Consider the following 22,485-nt stretch of genomic DNA (forward strand, 5'->3'; position numbering starts at 1 on the left):
CTTTTATGATTTAGGCCGATGGCAATTAAGGCAGGGCAAAGTACAATACGGTACTAGACGGTGGAGTTTGACATTTTGAGAACCCGACGTTTCCCAAGAAAAAAACATTAAAAATAATAAGAATAATAATAATAAAAAGAATAGAACAGGAGGCCGTAGTCTGAACTTGCAGAGCAAACGTTGAAAAAAGACCACACTACAAGCTACTAACAGTAGCATTCTGTGGGACGCGCTGCAGCCCGAAGAAAATTGTTGTTCACGCATTGAATCAAATATTTAAGATGCTTCAATAAAATACCTGAGCAGCCAAATTTCTACCATTTGCATTAGAGGTCTGGATTTCCGGTTAAATCTTCCAACACAATCAATTCCGTCTGCATTAATGGTTCACGTCAATACAGCAATCCAAACATTAATACGTGCAAAAGTGTAATGTTTTCTTTTGCGTTTTTGGACTTTGTAAGCATTCATGTGAGTAGGTAATGGTTTATATTATATAAACCATTTTTAGTTTTTAAATTAAACAAAAGATTTGGTCAGCTCTCAGCGTCGAATTGACTGACGAAGGAAGGTGGCATGATGGAGAAGTCTACCGAATTCACATTGTCAAGACTTTGTCAAAGCAAAGCAAAGCATTAGACCAGACTCGGATCTCAATACAACCCCAATTAACTACAATTAATAGCTTTGCCAGCCAAAGTAAAATCTCAACAACTCTAAACCCAAAAATAAAAAACAACAACAGGCACACATTATTCTTTGTACTTTTTCTTTATGTTTTTTACACAAAGCAAGAATAAAAACAGGGCAAAAATTTTGATAAGAGGAAACTTGTCAGATTAAAGAGACTTTTTATTTTGTGACCATGATTAGGAACTAGTAGTAGTCTCTTCTGATTATTCATTTGGTTAAGATTTAAACAAAAAAAAAAAAAAAAGAAAGAAGCACATGATTCCATCACATGCTGCCACTGACATCATCATATCTGGCCACGACTTCTCCTCTTTCCGATGTTCCCAACATTCAAACATCACGTGTAAATATCTTCCCTAATGCCCTTTCTTCCATCATAATCCCATTTTTAACCCGCCTTCTCCTTCCCCTTCTACACGGCTTGTAAACTGCAAATCATGAGGATATAATTGGACTTTCACTTGCTAGAATAATTGTATAGTATAAGCTCTACTCCTAGTCTAGTGACATTAAAAAGCATGGCCAGATGCTCCATGAAGTCTAATATATATTCTATTAAAAACTGCAACCCTTCGACAGAATTGTGTTTGATGCAAAAACTCCCCTTTACTTTCGCCACACTCACGAAAATAATAAGTGCTTTGAAAGGGTGAACAAAACAATAAAATAAACATGATTACGTTAACTAAAATGAAGCAGCATTGACATTTTTATATGGTTTTGTCAGAGCAGAAATTGATAACTACTGGCTTTCACTCATACTTTACCAGTTTTCCAGAGTTTAAAACAATGGATCAAAGATGTAAGAAGGGCATGTTTTTTTGTTTCAACTTTCTCGCCCCCAGTCAGCGTCAGATTTTTCTTTTCTTTTTTGTCTGTGAGGTAATTGTGGAATGAGTAGCTGGTGCATGTGTAGTCACGCGAAGCTAATTCTGTAAGAGGTCCAGCTACTGCTACGTCATGTGGGTTATTAAAAACTCAAAGTGTTCTGTTTTGGTAGAGTTTGACAGGAATCAGAGATCTTTAGCCCAAAAAAAAAGGGGAAATTTGGGAGTAAAAGTGAGCTGGGTGATTCATGCACTCTACAGTAGGTAGCATGAAAGTGGATTGTCATAATGAGAACATGCTGGTTTGGTATTCTCTTTTTCTAAAATTTGTCTTTTGATAATAAGTTATGTTCTAATTAACTGTAGTTTTTACTTTTAGAAAAAGAAAAAAAACCCAAAGAACCTTTAATTCTATCTTTGTATTTTTGTAGAAGTTAGGAACCAAGACATGATATAACTTTCATCTACCATAATCCATGTACACTAATCTTTTTATTTTATTATTAGGGACTAAGTAAATTATTGTTGAAATCCAATGCAAAAATGGTTGGTGCTATTGTATCTCAAATCTCAATCAATCTTTTTCACCTGAAAATTATATAAACATAAAAAGGAACCTAGAAGAAATAAAAGCAAGCAAGTCTTTGAGTAGCGTGGAAGGGCAGAGCCGAATTTTAAGGATAAAAAGAGCATAAAAAACTTGGAAGGAAAGGAAATAAGAAGCTTTTTGTTATGCTACATAAAAAAAGATTAATGACCTTTTTATAAAGTTGAACATGATGATTTAACTAATTCGATCAAGAATTGAAAACCCACATTAATTGAATGCACACATCTCTTGTTTGATCATTGAAAAATTGATTTCCTATCCGCGGAAATGCTTTTTTGAGAATCATGTTTCTTTCTGGTCAATCAAAAGACATGATGGTAATTGACTCAATGGGGGGAAAGAAATGATGGGTTTTGTATTTTTTTTCTAAGTGAATAAACTTCCTCAGTAAATAGCTCCTTGTTTTTATATGAGATGATTCTTTGTTTGGTTCCCATGAAAAAAAAAAACAAAACAAAGAAAAGAAAAGAAAATTTAGTTTATTTGGTCGTGGAATGATTGCATGAGGTGGTAAAACCATGCCAAAAGTCATAAATGAAAGATAGCATGAGGAATTGGATGTATCTGTGAACTACTTGAACCTATTGAAAGACAGAAGGTGGAAGGCTGAAATGCTCATAAAATTCAAGCGAAAACAAAAATGGGAAGCTGGAGAAGACAACGGTGATAAAGTGTCACGAAGGAGGAAAACATTTAATTACTTGTCTAACACATGGGAAGGCCAAATAAAAATTTTGACAACAATCTCTGGTCCCCTTAAGGGAAAGCCCTCCTTGCAATGTGACAAAAAAAAAAAGGGACCGATAGTATAATGATGCTACCTTTTCAAGGGGCACAGATCGCAGGCTTTCTGCCGTAACAGAAGCCTTGCTCTGTTTCTATACACATTAACTTAACTATTGGTATATGGGGGGATATAAAGAAAAAGAAAACCTGATTGATAGCCAATGACCCTCGTAAAAGTCCTCTGCATTTTGCAAATTGCTATTCCGCTGGGCCAAAAGAAACCAGCATTCCTACTTTTCTCTATTAATATGACTTAATGAAAAGTTTAGTTTCAATTTCTTTTGATGGGTGGAAAATGGAAAAGCTATGGGATTTAAGTCTATTGGACATGAGTTGGAATCATAGAAATCATGGGTTTTATTATGCTTATTAATTGTATTCATTGACTTCTTAGCCCTTTAATTTTTTAAAGAGATTATGATCAGGTGGTGGTTCTAGCCTTCTGGGACAAGCTACTAGTATTAAAAAAGTACCAATCCTCTCACATAAAGTAAATTACCTGTTTTTGGAACATTAATTCTTCATAGTAAAACTTTCATGATTACTGTCGATAAGAAATTGCTTTGGACCTGCAAGCTTTACTTTCACCTAGGGTCTTCAGCTGAAAAATTGTTTTAGTATTACCCAACAGCTTTATTCCTACCAACTCCATCATATGCAATTATGTACATTGAGAATTGCAACGCAGGAACAGTCTTGCATGGAAGACTATGCTCAGAACTCGCAAGTGATGGCCAAGGTGTAGCTTGAATTGACATCACCTTTCTAAATCGCTTTGTTTTCTTGTATTGAGTGTTGATTAGACCCTTTTGTTTGTTGTGTTAGGCAGAGACGTGAGAATTGCAGACAACCCTTTACCCCTCTACGGGTGACTTGACATTGTCCTTTTTTTTTCACAGGTTTCGCCAGTTCAATCTAAGCCACGTTTAAATACGGATGATGCACTCAAAGCCACGAAGCCCACAACTCAAACAAGGGCAGGGGGTGCGCCAAAGCCAATCACAATCTCTCCTCTTGATACTGAGAAATTCACTGTGTGGATAATGTAAAACGTTTGGTGGAACTATCAAATAAAAGAAATCTAGTGGAATGTCAGACATGTCAGTCCGTAGACAAACTAAGCAAAGAAAAATTAAATGCCAGCAGATAAGACATAGAAGAGAAGCCAAACTGGGTAGCTTCACTCTATTTTATCTTCTGGCCATGACAGTACTATTGGGTGCCCATCTTTAATATACTACTAATATCAATTGAATTCGAAAATTTAAGGAAAAAAAGAAATGTTCTCAAAAGTAGAAATTCAATAATGAAAAATTCTGTACATGTAGTAGATAACAGAAAAGAAGAAAGAGGGTGACAAAATTTTCCGGCAGACTAAAAATTTATCTTTTTTGTACAAACAGGGAAAATGAAACAGAGATTCTTCTGCCGGTAAACATCCCAAGAAACTTTTTTATAGGTGACCTGACGTAACTTCCAAGCAAAACTCAGCAGCTCAGTGCCTCATACTTCACTGGAAGTGGACGGTTAAACCCAACTTGTGATAGCAAATTCCCAACTGTAGCAAGATCCCTGCAAAAGACACCTTGAAACACATTTGTATTGGAAGTAGTTGTTGTGGCTTTGTTTTCGCTGGAATTAACCCTGTTGTTGCAACCCGAAACATCTGATGAATTTGTTGAAGAAGCTGGACTGGTTTCAGGTTCTGTTGTAGAGTTTGAATATTGGGTTTGCTGCACTTGAATTGCTGCCTGTGCTGCTTGTAAAGCAGCCGCAGCTTTCTTCCTTTGTTTTTCGGCCGCTTCTTCATCCATAATAGTAGTCATCACGCTGGAATAACCCTTTTGAAGCAATCTGTAAAGTAGCAAAGCAGACATCTTGGCTCTGTCTTTAACCGAGTCGAGATCACGCTCATCAGCGAATTCGCATCTATCAATAAAGTTGGTAGCTTTGTCCGGCTTGTGCCTTAAACATAGCAGCAAATGAGCCCTTTCCAATTCAGACCTTGAGCACCCACGCCTCAAACCAATCAACGTATAGTAATCAACATTTCCAGTCTCCCCAGAAGCAACCCTTTGCTTCAATTGTTGAATTTTAGTAGTTAATGCACAGAGCTTCCCTGGAATCTCCCTGTACCTCACATTGTGACGCTTCCAGGCAGGACCTGGAAGCTTCCTGTCTCGCAAGATGGAATTGTAAAGCAGCTTCAAGTGTTCAAGGTCGTGTAAACAATCAGGCAAACAACGAATGGTTTCCAAAAGCAAGGCCCTGGTATCAAGCGCTTGGATACAAGTTGGATCAAGGGCAAGGGTTTTGTTACAATCCGAGATTGACTCAGCTATGCGACCAGAGGCCTTGTAAGCTGAGGCTCGGTGCATGTAACACTCTGCAAGGAAACCCTGAGGGGCAGGGCGGCGACCGTCTACAATTTTAGAAAAATGGCGGATGGCTTCAGAGTATAGGCCAGCATCTAAGGCGGCAATGGCAGCTGTTCGACGGCGGATGAGGAGCTTGATGTGGGATAGAAGCTGGGAAATGTTTTCGGATTCGGAGAGAGAGGTGGGATTGCGTGGGGGCGTTGAGGGAGGTGTTGTGGCTGAGGAGATGTCGGATGTGTTGATAGTGGTGGGGAGTGAGAAGCTGTCATCAGACCAGCAAATGCTTTCACGGCGGAATGCGGCGGAAGCGAGGCGTTTGCCGGTTTGGAGGAGGACCATGGCGTCCTCCATTAGGCCCAGGTGGCAACATGCTTGACCGAGAACCAAGTACCTGTAACAACATTGAGATTCAAGTGAGTTATGAGTTAAATGGAGTGAAAATTCATATTTGAAATTTACTTAGCAGCCCTTTAATATCTTAACTTGTGAGTGAATATCCAAAAATTAAATGGGAAAAATAAAATCAAGCTATGTATTTTCTTTTCCTAAGCAAAACGGAATTAATTAATGAACCCAAGTCAAGCTGGCTGTACCCAAATTGGGGGCTCTAAACTATTTTGTTTTATTTTTTGTCAAACTTGGGTTCACAAGATTTTTGCTGTATCTGTTAAAACTTTAATTGCCATCGCCATTAGTTTGAAGACTTGTCTGCCTAGCATTTGCACCGCAAGCTATGATGGGTGGCAACTCCTGTCACTCATAATTTTTTTAAAGTTGAGCGATAGCAACTCTTTTCCCAAAAAACAACAATTTTCAACCAAAAAAAATCCTAAAAAAGGCAATTTTGAGGACCATTTCTCTTTAATGGGATAGACGGTTGAACACCGCTAGACCAGAGTTCCCCGCTAGACCAGAGTTCCCCACTCCAAATAAATATTCAGATAGTCTACAATATTTATGTACAAATATTATAATTAGTCGTCATTTCGAAAGGTCAAAAGTGGGAAATTCTCCTATAGCTGGCTGTGCATTTACTCAAAACCAATAGAATAGAACATGTCCTCTGCCTCTGGCAATAGTATTAAACAAAAAACACAAAGAAAAGGGAAAGGAAACAAAATCGAACGGAGTAAAGAGTGAGGTTTTTACCTCCATTGCCCTTCTTTCTCGCAGTTTTTACACAACCCAGCCATGACTTTCCTCTTCAAGTCCGAGACAGAGAAACACTTGAAAGATGGGTCACGACCCGGTGAGTCGGAGGACGAGTTATTAGAAGGAAGAAGCTTGACTCGCTCCCTCGAAAGTTGTTGAGACGAGTTATCTGAGGAAACTGAGCCGGAGTCCTCGCTTGACATTTTGAGACTGGGAATGTAGTCTTGAAGCATGTCAGCAACGTCCTTGAAACGCCTTAGATAGAGTAAAGATCTTGCTTTCAGTTCAAGAGCGATCTCAAAACGAGGCGAGAGAGCCAAAGCCGCATCAAGAAGATGGAGAGCTGAAGCGATCTCGTTTTGTTCCTGCGTTGCAATGAGGCACCTTGCATCCTTAATGTACTTATCTACAAGCTGTACAGATCAATGTACATTAGCATTTGCAAAACTTGAACCCCAAAAAAAAAGAAGCCCATTTAAGAAAAAATGAAGAACAAGATCAAAGTCAATGGAAAGAACAAAAAAAAGAGATGAAACTTTGTTGAAGACTGGATCATATATCGAGGTTTTTCACCTTTCTATTGCTCAGCCACCAGTGCTTCTTCTGATCACTACCACTCAAACATGGAGAAACAGCCATTGTTGTTTTTCTTTGCTATGTCCTTGTTGAGGAAGAATCAAATTTAATCAACCATGAACCTCTCTCTCTCTCTCTCTCTCTCTCTCCTTTCTTTCTTGCTCTCAAAGCATGCACATTTTTTTTCTTCTCTAATAAATAAGGAGAAGAAAATATATAAATATATATAACAGGAGAAAATGAGAAAAAGGGTGAGAGGGAAAGTGGGAACAGAGTGGTAGAGAGAGAGAGAGGGGAGAATGGTGGAAGGATGATTTAAAATCTGTAGTGATATGAAGAGTAGTAAATAAGGGAAGGTTGTGGAGAGAACAAAGCGCTATGAAAGAAAAAGAAAAAAAAATATTTTGCCAGCTTTGACCTCAGAGAAAGCTTTGATCCTTCAACTTCACAGCTGGCACCACACCATTTAGATTCTCTCTCTTCCCTATACTAAGTGGCCTATGAGACTACAACCCAAACCTTCCCAAATTAAAAGAGATTTGAAAGAGTTCGATTAAAAAAAAGAATAGTTGGAACAAAAGGAACAGAACACAAAAAATGGAAATGGTTTTTTTTTATTCTATTACCGGGTGTATCCGGTGAGTGCATGACTCTGACCGGATAAACCCGGTGAGCCATCACGGGTCCTCGGGTTCAACTACCGGAGGGAAAAGATAAGACGCCAGCAAATTGCCCCAAAAGTAAGTAAAGAGTGTGTAAGAAACTCTTCCAGTTATTTATTTCTGATCCTTACGGAATTACCTAAAAGTCCTCGTCTTCTAAATTGTTGAGTGCTTCCCCCCACCCCACAAATACTTGTCATCAACAGTATGGACCAGTAGGGTCTTTGTGGGTTTAGGGTGTGACCACAAATTCTCAGACGACTGAGGTGCTACTGAGGTGGTTTTAATGGCTCAGAGACATGGTCAGCCACACTGTACTTGGGAACACAAAGCTTTACCGTCCTTTTTTCCCTCCCCCTCCCCATGCTTACTTTCATTTCATCATTTTGGTTTCCTATGTTGTGTTTGATTCCTTTCATTTGCTATACTTTCCGATTCTTTATTTATGCTGATACTTAATTGCACACGGGATGGAGATTCATTACATTGCTTTTAAAAAAGACACACTCATCCGTTGTTATTGCCTTGAAAGGAGAATGTATTCAAGGCAACAAGAACCAATTCCATTCCATAAACTAGGACATAATTCACTAAGTTAGTACCACTTATCCTTTTTCAATTTTAGGTTTGCATGCCATAATCTCATACCCTTTCTATGGCTTTAATTAAAATTTATCTTTTAATAAAAGAATTCTAGGAAGGAGTTACTATTTTAAAATCCGATCGAATGTGAATACAAATTAACAGTTGGGGGCAAACAGACGTGGAGCTGACCAACAAGTACTAGCAAACCATAAATTGTTGGACGACCTTAGTACAATTTTAGTCGCAAGAGTAGTTTTTTTTTTTTTTTGTTTTCTACATATCGTTTTCTCTGATCGAAACAGTCATTGTACCAATGCGCGACTTCCAAGTGAGGATTAAGGATTAAAACAGGAAGCAATTAAGAGAAATGGGGGAGAAAATGGTAATTAAATAAAATGGAGAGGGAGGAATTAGGAATGTAGATGTGTGAAGCATATTTTTAGGGGGAGGGGGAGAAAGTGACTCTTCTCTCGTAAGCCACAAGAATCATGCTTTTTTTCCTTTGGGAGGGTTTGCTTTGCTTTTTATCTCACCCACATCGATTAATGAATGCACATGAAGATGGATAGATGGCCAGATGGGTTTGCCTTAAAGGCTCTCTAACTTACCTTTCCTTTGCCCCCACAATCCCCTCCTTTACAGAAGGAACAGTTCCTGCAATCTCGTGCTGCCCCATTCCCCCTTCTCGCCATGTCATCTGATGATCTAGTCTGGCTCCACGTGTCATCACTCCATCTCAGGTCCCACATTACTAGGCTTCCAGATCAGCCAGTGAGACTCCCGCCTTTGTTTTGACACCCCCCTGTATCATCATTGTATGTCTGGTGTACTTTGCTATTATAGGATCAATGATTTAAATGCTTCCAATAATGATAGCTAAGCGTTGAGTTGAGTGGAGATCAAACAATCCAGCACAAAACCATAAACCAAAACAAAACATAAAAAAAAAAAAAAAGAATAATCATCACGTGTATGGTTACGGATTTATGTAACACAATGAACGGAAATATGCCTTACACATTGTTTTTCGCCTTTATATGTTGGAAGAATGTGTTTTCATTTTAATACTGCTCAGGGGTAACCATGAATTTCACAAGTTAGTTAACATAATTAAGTTTGAGATTCGCTCCTATATTTAATAGCGTCGCCCTGTCTCAACAAATGTCTATCTGACTACTGGCTACAATGATTATGCCAATGTTTCTTAACATTTATTTCCCATCGGCATGGTTTGTTTTTGTTCCTCTAACTACAAAATTAATTTCGTGTATTCAGTTTTTTTTTTTCCTGGCCTGAATTCCGTGAATCAGATTAATTTTAGTTGTTGCGTGATATAAATAATAGTAGCCGTCTTTTTCATGGTCATAAATAATACCAATTTTGTTACAACTTGTTAATTTAGGACCGCATTAATTGGTGGCTAATATATTGGTTTATTAGTGAAAGACCAATGGAGAAGCAGATGCATGTTTGGTTTGTGATGGATTGTTGTTTCCGTTATATTTTGAAAGAATTAATTAATACGTTTGATTGCTTAGCATAAGTTGCTCCATCAACATAATCATTAATCAAGTTCCCTTTTGCACATATTTGATTTACATGAAAGGAACACTGGAAACAAACATAGATGTCCATTCCTTTCTAGAAACTAGACGTTATTAGGTTGATTTCCGTTAACAAATGATATATATTTGTGACCGATTGAGTTACTTCATATTTGTACGAAAATGAAAAGAATTGAAGTACGTATACAAGTTGTTCAGTGAGGGAAACAAAGAACCAAGAGCCATAGTTTGTTTTTTCTATTTACAATGATACTGACTTTTTATGGTAAACTGTAAGTTTCATATACGAATAAACAAAATCATTGCATCGAATGAAAAGGGTCAACAAAACTATATTGTCATTTATTTTTTTATCACAATTGAAGAACATACTAGGGATACGTATAAATGAATTATTGAAGCTTTTATCAAACACAGCTTGTTCTTGAACAATAAACGGAAGATTGGAAAGAATGAAGTAAATCTGATACATTCAACCTGGTTCGGAAAACGACTTAATTTCGTGGTTCATGAATGATAAATGTGGAGTACTGTTTTATGCTCTGATATAAAACAAAGGTCCTACAAAAAATTAATTAGTGTTTGCTTTCCGTTGCCATTGTTCTTGTTCCCATAAGCTCGGGACCATTTTGGACCCATGGACATGTCAGGGTCTACTAAGGGTTGGTTCCTTTCATAAACATGGCTGCAGCTAGCTCTGGTACAGCTAAGGGATTCCAGGTTGTAGAAGCGGAAGGGACCCTCTTAATTGCTGAAGACGGGGCCGTTTTAGCTAATTGCACGGAATTCGGGGTCCACTCTGCGTTTTTTCTCTGGTAGACCCTCTTTGCCAAGCAGCCTCTTATTACAACTACATGTTCCTCATGGGTGTCCCCTTCAATTCATGGATGAATCTTTCCCAAACTTGTCCTCTCCACAACAATCAGCCCATGATTCTTTTTGAATTACATATCTATTTTAGATGGAGGGAAAATTTCAGTTTTCTAGGGTAGGTATTTTCTGAAGTCTATGCTTGTTTTTTGTATGAAAATGGGCCACGAAAATTATTGATGGGGTTTGCTGTTTGCTGTCCTGAAGGGAATTGTTGATAGCATTTTCAAAACAGGAGAACAACTTATCATGTACCCATTTTTATACTCGGTGGAATACACATGCTGTGTCTCACCTTATTTGTAAAGCGAATTGACTTGATTTACACAAGCCTTTAAAACTTCTTTATCTGTTTTGCTTGCCAAGCTAGCTTGTCTTGCCGGGGACAATTAATTTCTTCTCAAGCAAAGCACAGTTTTGATACAAAAACTATAATAATTGGTGTGCCGTTCATCTCTTCTACGTTCTTTTCAGTTTGGATCTGCCTGATAAACCTATAACTTCCTTTTGTTCTCATCCCCTTTAAATTATTTACAATTATATTATGATCAGCTTGATAGTTCCATGCCACATTGATTCAACGGTTCTAACAGCTAACAACTACTATATTTCATGCGTTTTATCTCTTCCCCCAACAAAAAATTTAGGATCATATCATGTTTCATACTTTTTGGGGTTGACATTTTAACATTCAGTGAACAAAAGATAACCACATGAGTGTAACTCTCCATCTGTTTTTTTGCTTATGATGAGGGTAACAATATTCAATATCCATACCTCAGCATTGCAATTGGTTGCTTACAGTAGTTTTCAGCACCCAATCATCTTTTCAAGTGATTGAATTTTTGTCCCTAAAAGGAAACTAGTATAAGTTCACAAATCATCAATGATTCAACTTCTTTGTAGGAACCATATATATTTATATACATACATACATATACATATACATATATGGTTGAGCAGTTTGTTACTATAAAAATTGCAGTATGTTCTGTAATTAATATGTTAATCAGATTATGAGTCTAATAAATAAAGTGATTGAGAACAACAACCTTTATCATTGGATCCAACTTAATTATAGGCAAAAGCTAGCTTCACCTGCCCATCAAACCTCCTCCCCCCCCAAAAAAAAGGGTTGAAGAGAAAAACAGCAAAATTATAGATGGTTGTGGTTGGATCAAGCAATAAAGAAGCATTAATCCACTTCGGTATTTTATAAAAGCTAAAAGGGGATATCATGAGGGAACCCACCAAGTCGCCAGGTTGGTTAATGCTTGCAAACAAGATCCTTATTTAGAGGGGATCATCAGCACATATAGGAGATCTCTCTTTTGAGTCAATCTTAGCAACATTACAATACAAAGGTTTATAAAATAATCCCCTTTTGTTTAATTAAAACAAAAGGTTTGGTTAATGGCAGACTCTCCCATTCTCTAGACATGTTTGTACCCAAGGGGGCAAATTCATGACGTGAACCCCCAAAGATTCTCTTATCAAAAAAACAAAGCTTAAGCTTAGATAAGGTTCTTATATAGAAATGGTAGTACTCTAATGATCTGTAAGCACTCTTTTCTTTTATTTTTCACGGCATGACAGTGGCTTACTTAATTATAATGCAAAATGCTTTGTTTAGGGGTTTAATTAAGCCAATCATCGTGCTTTCTTTTTTTAACTTTTCAATTCATCCAAGGCGACGCGACTCTTTGTTCTAAGGGGGTGGTTTGGGTTTTTGGGTGTTCGAAACCCTGCAGAAATCAGAGGGGTTAACTGAGGGGCGCACGTGTCTAGTGGATGGAATTTCACGTGGGATGATGACCCATGTGCAAAGCCTTGCAGATTTGCAAAGTGCAAAGCCTGTTAGGAGATTAAAATGGCCAAGACAATGCCAGCTTATTCTGGGTGGTGCTTTGCTCAAAAAGTTGCTAATAATGCAACTAATTTAAACTCTATTACTGCCACAAATTTCAAATTATTGTTTGATTATCAAGTTTGCAGGCTTACAAGCCCCATAGCTCCATTTTAAACTAAATAATTAAGAGACCCATTTCTTCCCTTTTTTCCTATTTTTGTTTTCATTCCTATCAGATTTTCATAGAGGCCGGTACGTAACAAAGATTATAAAATATGAATTTGGGTTTGCTATGTCAAAATGGATACAAATACATTAACTTCTGTTTTCATTCCTGTCATGTTTGAATGGTGCTAGGAGACAACGGCTACTGAAGTTTGGTTTCAAGAATCTGTACCTTTATGAGGAATAATTCCTCAGAAACAAACTGGCGTGGCTCACATTAACAATATTTTAAGGGGCATAAAACAGTTTCTAAAATGTATAATCTAGTTTAACAAAATTAAGCTGCTTTGAATATTTTAAAGAATCCGAGAAGATAATTCATGAATCAAACGGTTAAACCATCCATATCCTCTGCCAACCCCATGGTTCATATCAGAAAACAAAAAGGCAAAAAATTAAGAGTTTGAATTTTGAAATGCTAACCAGTTTCAACACGTGCTGCTACTTTAATCGGACAAACTAATACAACAAATTAGCTATACCAGACGTGCCTTTAGTTTTATAATCCTGTTCATATTTCAAACTAAATTACATGTACTAATCACATCCCTTGACTTAATGTATTACATAAGCATTGTATCCCTCCATTATAGTAATTAGTCTATAATCCATATATAGTGAGAACAATATCGAATCATCTCTGATTTCTGAACCCTTTGACAAACCAAAACCATCCATGGACATGCCATGCCACCGACTATGGAAGAAGTCAATGTTTTTGGTTCACATTAAATTAAGGAGTAGTAAGTAGTAACAGACTGAATTCAAGAAAGTCAGCTCAAGTGCAGCACATGAAAATCAAGGCAGATTTTGTAAGGGCCCAGGCTGTGGTATCTTGATTGCAAAAATTGGGTTGATTGAGGCCATGCAGGACCGTGATTCTAGCAGATTTATTCGCAAATCACTTATTAGAATTGGGTAAAAGAGAGAACAGATTCCAAAGGTGAAAAGGGGGGAGGTAAAGTTCTTGCAATAATTGGAAACATGTGAAAAAGTGTTTGCGGAGCTTTGTTCTCATGTTCTGTCATTTTGGCTCCAGGCTCCAGAGAGTCTCTCTCAGTCCTTCCCTGGAATCTTTTCGAGCACGCCCCGCCGGGGTCAGCCTTTGTTAAAGTCTTACTTATCTTTTAGTAATAATTACTCAAAACAAAAAGGGGAAAACTAAAATTCCTTCCAGATCGTTCACTCCATCTCCTGTGCCATCCTTTTGCTTATTGCCAAAGTACATCCAATTTTTTGTGTCCACAGAAAAATTGACTTGGAATGGAAGCCAAGAATACTGTGTTTATATACCAGTGTTGTGTTAGTATTTTCTTTTCTTCTAACCACAAGAAGGCTAACGCTCGGCAGTCCTTCTACGGCATGATCATGGGAATGGTCAATGTTCCTTCCAACCAAATAAGATGTTAAACAAGATTCAGAATAGGGGAGAATGGAATAACTATTCCCCCAACCAAGCCTGCAGCAAATCTTCACCATTGAAGTCCTAACAAAATACATGACAGTGATTTATTTGAATTTTGTAGCGATAGCCTTCTGAATTATTATGTGTTATCCAGGTTAACCATCAAACAGCGTTTCAATTTTATGTTTGGTCAAAAAGACAAGTGACAAGATGGAAGCTCAAGCCACGTAGGTAAAAATAAAAGATGAGGATGAAACGAAGTGCTTGTCGTGGACAGTAGCCTAAAAAAATGATGCATGGCTTTAAGGGATTGGATTCTCTGGTTCTGATTGGTTTCTCAAATGCGACACTTACTGAATTTGCACAAAAACGTCAATATCAGAGCCATACTGAGGTTTCTTCCATATTATTTTTTTGTCTCGGCACATCGCACATGCTAAAGATCAGTAACCAATACAATGTGGAGGGAAGTGCCCAGCTGGTCATTGTGAACTTGAAGCACATGGAACATGATTGTTTGCAGGGCCTGCCTCGGACTAGGATTAGGCTGAGTCGTGGTACTTGAACTTACCCTTTTAGGTATTCGCTTCTAATTACAGAAACAAGTATCATTCTAATTTCTAAGCTTTGAATTCCCCGCGTGCAATCAAAAATCTTCGTCGCTTGGTTTATATAGCTGAACAAGACCAGCTCATGCGAATGGCATGGGCGACTGATGTCCAGCTCACTATCTGAATATTAATAAATAATCTAACATTAAATTATATTGGTGGGAGTAAATCAGTGCAGGTACAGTTGAATTCAAACATTTCACACTTAGTTGTGGCACAAGAGTTTTTTGTGCATGCAACTCTAACGGTTAATAAACAAAAACTTTTCTATTCCATGGCATCTGATCATGAACTGCGAATCTAGGGAAAAGGTCTATAAATGTAGGATTCTCACTTTGCCTTGCCTGGAAATGGTTCTGAACTGTTGGACATGACAACCAAATAAGTAAATTTTCAATTTTGGTCTACCAAGTCTGTTGTCTTTATCCCGCTCATAGTTCAGACATATGTAAGCTGAACCGATAGATCTTGCAGGGGAAATTCCAACTGTTGTTGACAGAAGAACCCTTGTTTTAATTGGCACAATGGCAGTGGAACACCAAATGAAATTTGAGTCATGTGGGTACTCTGCCGGGCAGCATTTTTTTTTTGTTTCTTTCTGGCAGAAGTGAAAAACTGATCATTATAAACGAACATTTAGCTTAATAATTGATGCATACTTCTCCGGACTCAATAAGTTCAGATTTCTCCGTTTCCAATATAAAGAAGAAGCTAGCCTCGAGCATTCTCTGGTACACAATTATCCTGAGAAAAATCTTTTGGTCCCGGGCAGCATCGGTGAATCTCGCCTAGAGGTTAGAGGGTCGTGCATCGTTGGGCCCTCAGGGACTCAATAGTCAACACAAAGAAGACCAACTTGAGCCTTTTTCGGCCTTAAAAAGCCCACCAACTAGCCTACCTAGCTGCAATGTATACCCGATATAAAAACTAGTAGTACAGAATTGGGCTGTTTACTGACTTCATGGGCTTGCTTTCTTCATTGGAGGCCGGGATAATTTCTTTGGGCCATTAAACCGATAAAGGTTTTGGCATCGACTCACGAAGTTCTGTTTCTTCCTTCTGGCTGAACTAAATCAGAGCACTTTCTGTTGCTTTAAGCATAAGCATGCCTATATATCATGTGAACAGGGAAATAGACAGGGAGCAAGAGAGAAGAAAGGGAGACGTATTCATTCCAGCAACCAATTTTACAATAATAAGTCTGATAAAGGACTAAGAGGATTACCAACTAATTGTGCAATTTTATTCAAATGAAATTTAATAGTACAAACAATGAATAACCCAGATTGGGTGTGTGCTTCTTCCTTTTACAACTAAATTGAGACAAGTTCTCCCTTCACAAAATTAGGTAAGCTTCTTCTTTTCTATGAAATAATCCTAATGCTTTAGGAATTTTTTTTTTTCACCTTTCTTTTCTTTGCTGTGGACTGACATTATCATTCAACTATAATGGAAGAAATTTTAACACTTGCAAATTAATAAAGGATTGAATTTGCCATTGTTTAGAAATGGCAGACTGGCATTCCCCTTTCTCCTGGAAAAACCTAGGATTTGATCACCCCTAAAGTTGCAGCCTGAAGGGATACGGAATGCTTAACGTTACCAATGTGGAGATTGTGTACACCAATCGGAATTCTTCGAACCCCGGACCCGTCTACAACACTTAAGAACTTGCACACATGGATGTTGATTCCAATTCGTTGTTGAGCCCCAGCTGGAACACGCACTTTCGCAAAGGCCACCAGCTGCTTCTGCGGAGCCCAATGCCCTGCAGGTATCGTCGAAAATACGAGCATTGTGTGAGTCCCGTCCTTGGACCCCGTATTTTTTACGTCTACTTGAAGACCTATGGTGAGCTTGTTGCATTTTGCATGATTGACTTTAATTGCCTTGCCTGAAACGGTTGTGTTTCCTGAATGATGCCGGCCATCTAGAGGGACCGTGACAACTTTGGGTGCACTAGCTATCGTATGAACAAAGTTGGTGTAACTCAGTCCATGGCCGAATGGGTACACTAATGGACCTTTGTAGAACCTGTAAGTTCTTCCAGGGTAATTTTTAAGCGGCCTTGAACGCATGGCCATGTCTGTCATTGGCAAATTCGAGACATATTCTTGTGGGTACCATGTCATTGGCAGCTTGCCCTCTGGATTGGTTGTTCCGTATAATACATCAGCTATGGCGGCTCCTCCGGCTTGGCCCGGGTAGCCGGCCCACAAAATTGCACCAATTCGTGGGTCATTCTTAGCGAAAGACACGTCGATTGGCCCACCGGACATCAAAACTAGTATGGTTGAACCCCTAGAAGCCATGGCTACTTTGGAAACAAGATCCTGTTGGCGCCCGGGCAAAAGCAACCCTGTCCTGTCTCTGGATTCTGCTTCAATTGATTGGTCAAGCCCCATTACGAGAACCGTTGCATCTGCTTTACGGGCAGCATCAATTGCCCCACTAAATAACTTGTCATCTGCGCAAGCTACGTCTGCACATCCGAGTTGGTGGATTGTCTTCGCGTAATTTCCTATTCCTTGCAAAGGAGATGTGTATCTACATGCAACGCCTAACGGTCCAACAAGAAGAAAAAAGTTTAGAAGGCTATGCTTTTTATGATTAACATACATTCACCAACCAAAAAAAAAAACAACTTTCTACCAGCATAGTTCCCAATCATGGTAACAGTGGCATTGGAGTTAGGCCCAATGACAGCGACGGTGCGATGACGGAGATGGGATAAAGGCAATGAAGGGCCGTGATTTTTTAGCAGAACAATGCCTTGTCTTGCAGCTTCAAGGGCGAGCTCTTGGTGAGCTGGGGTGCACACATCTTTTGGCCCTAAGTTCCCAAATGTTTGTGCAGATGGCTCACCGTCAAACATGCCAAGTCTCATCTGGACTGCAAGCGTATTTGACAGGGCTGTATTAACGTCAGCGTCATTCAACAGGCCTCTTTTTACTGCATCTTCACTGTGTTGCGCCAAGAATGGTCCACAGTCCAAGTCCAAACCTGCAATTACCAAAACGTAACTTTTAGGGTAATGCTTCTTTACCTTTCAAGTTGGTATTAGGTGTCATATGGCACCACGGCTCCCGCCATACAGGACCCTCAGAATTTTCCCAAATGCCACTCGGAGGTCCAGACCTCAGAATTCGGGAGTTCAGTGCAGTGGGAGCCCCCTCCCACCACCCACCTCATCATACCAAACGCGCCTTTAATCTCCACCTTTAATCTTTGATTTTCAAAATCTCAAAAATAATAAATTTCTCATACAAGTACTTAATTATAACTATATTTATGTTTTAAAATATAAATACGATAGATAAAGCTTACTGAATCTTATTGCATGTTAAATTATAAGTGCTTCACCCTAAAATCATGACTATTATATTGCTGGATAATAGTCACTTTTGCCATCATTTCAGCCAGCCAGTTGAAAATGGAGACTAATGAATCTGTCATTACTTTTTATGTTTCTTTTTTTGGATGCCGTTGGTTTTGGAGGACGAATCTAGTGTTCAATAGGAAGGCATTATGCCTTAAGTTGACTAATGAAGCAATTATTGAGTACCAAAAAAGTCACAACTTATGTTACATGACAACGTTACTAGCCTGCTTTGATGGCATCTGCAGCTGCTTGTTCAGGTGTTGATGTGTAATGTTGGGTATTATAAAAGACCCCAACTGAATCACAATCTGAAACAATGTACCTGCGGGCCACCAACATCCAAAGAAACCATAAATAATTGATCACGAGGAAGTCAGGATTATCTATCTGATGATCAGCTGATGAGAGGGAAGGGATGAATATCTTAAATTAGATCTTACCCGTTGAGTTTCCATTGACCCCGTACGGTCTTCTTTAGGAGATTAGGGTCGGCGCAGGTGGGGACACCATTCACCTGATTGTAAGAGCACATAACACTGGCCACATTGCCGTCCTTTACACACATTTTGAACGGTACGTCGAATGTATCCTCAATGTCCTGCTTGCTTACCTGCTCAAATGTGTGAAACCCACGTTAGAACGGAAAAAGTTATCTCGTTTCTTTCTTTCATTGTTTGGATTGTGGATTATGTTAAAAAAGGCACAATCAGAGAAAGAAAAGAATTTTGGATAAAAACAATTATCAAGGCCAGATTCTGCAGCCTTGCTGCCCATACTTATAAATTTTAATATGTTCACAAATTATTTGGACAATGAAACGAAACTGCAAATGAGGGTGGCTGGAGAAAGTTAAAAGAGGAAAAACTGATCATTCCAGCTCTGCTGCAATAAAATTCCAAGTTGGATCACCAAGCCACTCACCTACCTATCCAAAACTGCTGCTACATTTTCGAAGATGATTTTATCATGCAGGAAAAGTGAGAACTTATATGTCAAAAGATCAGCTCACAATTTATCATAAATTCATGCCAAAAGTCTTACTATCGCACAGCAACCACCCATCAGAAAGTATTGCGCCTACTAAAACAATTAACGGACCTTGGCATTAAAGTGGAACCTATCAACTCCATTCCAGTTATCGAGGTCGTAGGCAGTGAAGTGCTTGCAGCAAGCCGCCACCTTTAACCGGTCACCGTTATTTCCCTGTAAGCCCTTCACGTAGCTGGCCGCATACGTACCGGCCAACACTGGATCTTCACCTGGAGTCTCCTGTCCACGGCCCCACCGTGGGTCTCTGAAAATGTTGACATTCGGGCTCCAGTAGGTGAGCCCAGCCATGCCTCCGTTGTACATCGCTCTTGCCTCGTCCGACACAACCTGCGCCATCAGTTACCCATAGTTCACTTTAGACATTCTACATATTTACCTGCTAAAATGCGCTACAAGTTGCCTGGACACTGTCCACTTGCAGGGCAACGAGATGATTCTACTAGCAAGTTGATGTTTCTCAACCAATCATAGCTCTCTATTGAAGACGGCTTGGATGTAAAGAAAAGCGTAAAGCGGGAATGTACTTCTACACTTTTTAATCTTCACCTTATAAATTATGCTTAGGACGACTAATACAAAAAAAAAATGATACTTTATAAATAATTAATCAATCTGTTGTGATTATGATTCTTATCATGTTGTTCTTTTTCGCTAGATATGGTACTCAAGATCTTGATATACTCTAAATCCGAAAAAGAATTCTTTTTATAATGACTATAAAATTTGGATAATGTTATTTTAATTTGATCAATTTAATTACTCATAAATAAATATAATATAAATATATAAATATTTTTTCGTCTGATTCTTTATCCATTCTTTTGATGATTGTATTTTTTAAGACATCTAATTTTACTATTTTTTATATTTCAAATTTACTTTTTATGATTTTTTTATTTTATTAAAAAGCATTGCACATCTTTATTATAATAATATTTTTTATGAGCAGCACATTTTAACTTAACTTTTTTCTCTAATGTGCACAAAAAATTATGTAAAAGTTAAGGTTCCATAAAAAAGGATTAGTAGGCCCTCGGGACAGGTGATAAGCCGAAATGGAAAAGTATATTTTAGTCTCAAATTAAACGAAAAAGCAAACAAATAAATAGCACTACTCTAATAGTATAAATAAGCATTGTTTTGTGGAAAAAATCACGCATGGAGATTTTGGCCTACAGATACAAGTTGAACAGTAATACAATAAATTGGATTGAGCAAGATTCGTCCCTTGATCGTTTGAAGACCGACCAACCGAATCGTAAATTGCCATTGGCAATTCAAACCTGACATCTTGCAGGCAAATAGTGGAGAGCTGGTATGGTTATGTCCTAGAAAGTTAAGCCTCTCTGAGTGGATCATAAAATTATTCCATCCACTTCACATTTGGCAGAAACAAATATAAAAGGTTCATCTTTACGTGAGACAACAAAAAGAAAATATATAGGAAAGCTGCAGTTCTTAATAGTATACCAAATTCTTTGTATATTACTTTCCTTAATGAATATAAGCATATTATTATATACTTTAGTTTTAACTTTTAGGCTTTCTTGGGAAAAAAGTCTTACCCGTCCGATGGCTTCCCATAATGTGGCATTGAAAGAAGCAGCGGTTGTGATTACTTGAGGGAAGCTAGTGGCCGCAGGGAAGGCCCTACCGAACTTGGTTCCCGGGCCCACATTGGAGACGCCATGAAGAGCCTCGGACCACCATTCGTACCCTTTGATCCCGAGCCGTGGAACAGCTGCAGCATTGTTTACCAGCAGCCTAACCTTTTCCTGCAATGTCAACCTTCCTAGAAGGTCTTTCACTCTAACCGATATCGGCATCGAAACCTTGCAAAACGGCAAGTTTGGAGTCGTTGCATCTTTTGGATCGCAAGCAAACGGATCACGAGCTTCAGCAAAAACACCCAAGAGGAGAAGGAAGAGAATAATGGTTAAGGGTGGTGAGGATAAGGTGGTGCTAGCCATAGCCATTTTTCCTTTTTGGAAAGAATGAAGCTGGATTTCTGATGGTACAAGCCACGGAAGGAGAATGTGGTGGTATATATATAGGTGAAGTTTGTGCAAAGAATGGAAATGGTGATGCAACGGAACTACTTTGATCATTACATGCCCACATTGTTCGTTAACTGCTTAAAGTTAAGCATTTTTTTTTATTAAATGGGATGAAATATTTTTCTATTTAGATATGATATTTTGGGTGGTAGGAGATTAAGATGGTTATGCTTAGAATATATCGTGAGTTAATTTAGCTGCAATAGCAGCATTTTATTTTTATTATTTTTCTCTTTTGAGGGCGAGAGTATGGAGTCTTTGAAAGTGTGTAATCAGTAATGGCCAGGGGGGTTTGTGGGATCTGACAGGTGGCGGATGGCCACTGGTGGCCCCGGCTTTCCAACGAATTAGGTCCCATATCAGGGAATTATTAGTGTAGTCAGGTGGGGTAGATCATCTGATTGACTTATACGCTAGAAATACTAGTAGAAGACTTCTGGGTTTGCTTATCTAAAACTCTCTTCCCTTGTTTCAGGCAAAGCATATGAATAACCAAACGGTGTATTAACTATTCAGTGAGTGTTGATGTATGGTTCCCACAAGGGCTTGTGGTTAATTACTTATCTTTTGTTTATTCATTAACTGAAACTATGGCTACAATAAATAAGAATATTATTAATTACCTCTTTTTTTTTCATTAATTCTACTTATAGATTGATTGATCTTTAAAATAAAGAAGAAATTAATTACAGAACCTAGCTAGTAAATTTTTTGTATCAAAGAAAACTAAAAACGTCTAGGAAAAACCAACATTAAACATCACCCTTCATTGCTTAACTCAATCTAGGCTAGAGTAAGAAGAGAGAATTGTTGGACTACTGTTCGTCATCAATCATGATGAATCAAAGTATTTAGGCCAAAACGGTCTTAATTGATAATCAGAATTTTTTTTAAAAAAAATATTACTATTTATTATCCAATTTTTTTATTTTACAGAATTAGATTTGATCAGTGGTGAATAGCTTGGCTTTGAAGAGAGGTCAGGTTCAGTACAACATTTCAACCCGCAGTGGACGGTGAAACGGTGCATGATTGCTTACCCAAGGCATAAAGAACTTCACTTTTCAAAAATTCACCAAAAAACTAACTACGGAACTACCAACAAATTTTGGGGGTGTGAACAAATTAAAATCCCTTTTTCCAAGTAATTTGACAACCAGGGAACTACCAATATAGTTAGATTTAAGCACTAAATCCTAAAA

General features: G+C 38.3%; 2 protein-coding genes across 2 annotated transcripts; both read right to left on the reverse strand.

The window, feature by feature from the left end:
* Nucleotides 1–4,197: 4,197 nt before the first annotated feature.
* Nucleotides 4,198–7,421, reverse strand: LOC18613674 (uncharacterized). Its single transcript, XM_007051015.3, has 3 exons — nt 7,020–7,421; nt 6,444–6,859; nt 4,198–5,685 (listed from the first exon to the last, which is right to left on the reverse strand). Exons 1-3 carry the CDS (start codon nt 7,083–7,085, stop codon nt 4,404–4,406), a joined length of 1,764 nt encoding a protein of 587 aa, XP_007051077.3. The 5' UTR covers nt 7,086–7,421; the 3' UTR covers nt 4,198–4,403.
* Nucleotides 7,422–16,015: 8,594 nt separating this feature from the next.
* On the reverse strand, nt 16,016–21,368 carry LOC18613677 (putative beta-D-xylosidase 2). Its single transcript, XM_007051018.3, has 6 exons — nt 20,792–21,368; nt 19,275–19,553; nt 18,617–18,786; nt 18,401–18,498; nt 17,447–17,797; nt 16,016–17,354 (listed from the first exon to the last, which is right to left on the reverse strand). The coding sequence occupies exons 1-6, from the start codon at nt 21,332–21,334 to the stop codon at nt 16,339–16,341; spliced, it is 2,457 nt and encodes an 818-aa protein (XP_007051080.3). The 5' UTR covers nt 21,335–21,368; the 3' UTR covers nt 16,016–16,338.
* Nucleotides 21,369–22,485: the final 1,117 nt, after the last annotated feature.

This window comes from Theobroma cacao, chromosome 1, assembly GCF_053813885.1.
Source record: "Theobroma cacao isolate CCN51 chromosome 1, ASM5381388v1, whole genome shotgun sequence".
Classification (NCBI taxonomy): Eukaryota; Viridiplantae; Streptophyta; class Magnoliopsida; order Malvales; family Malvaceae; genus Theobroma; species Theobroma cacao.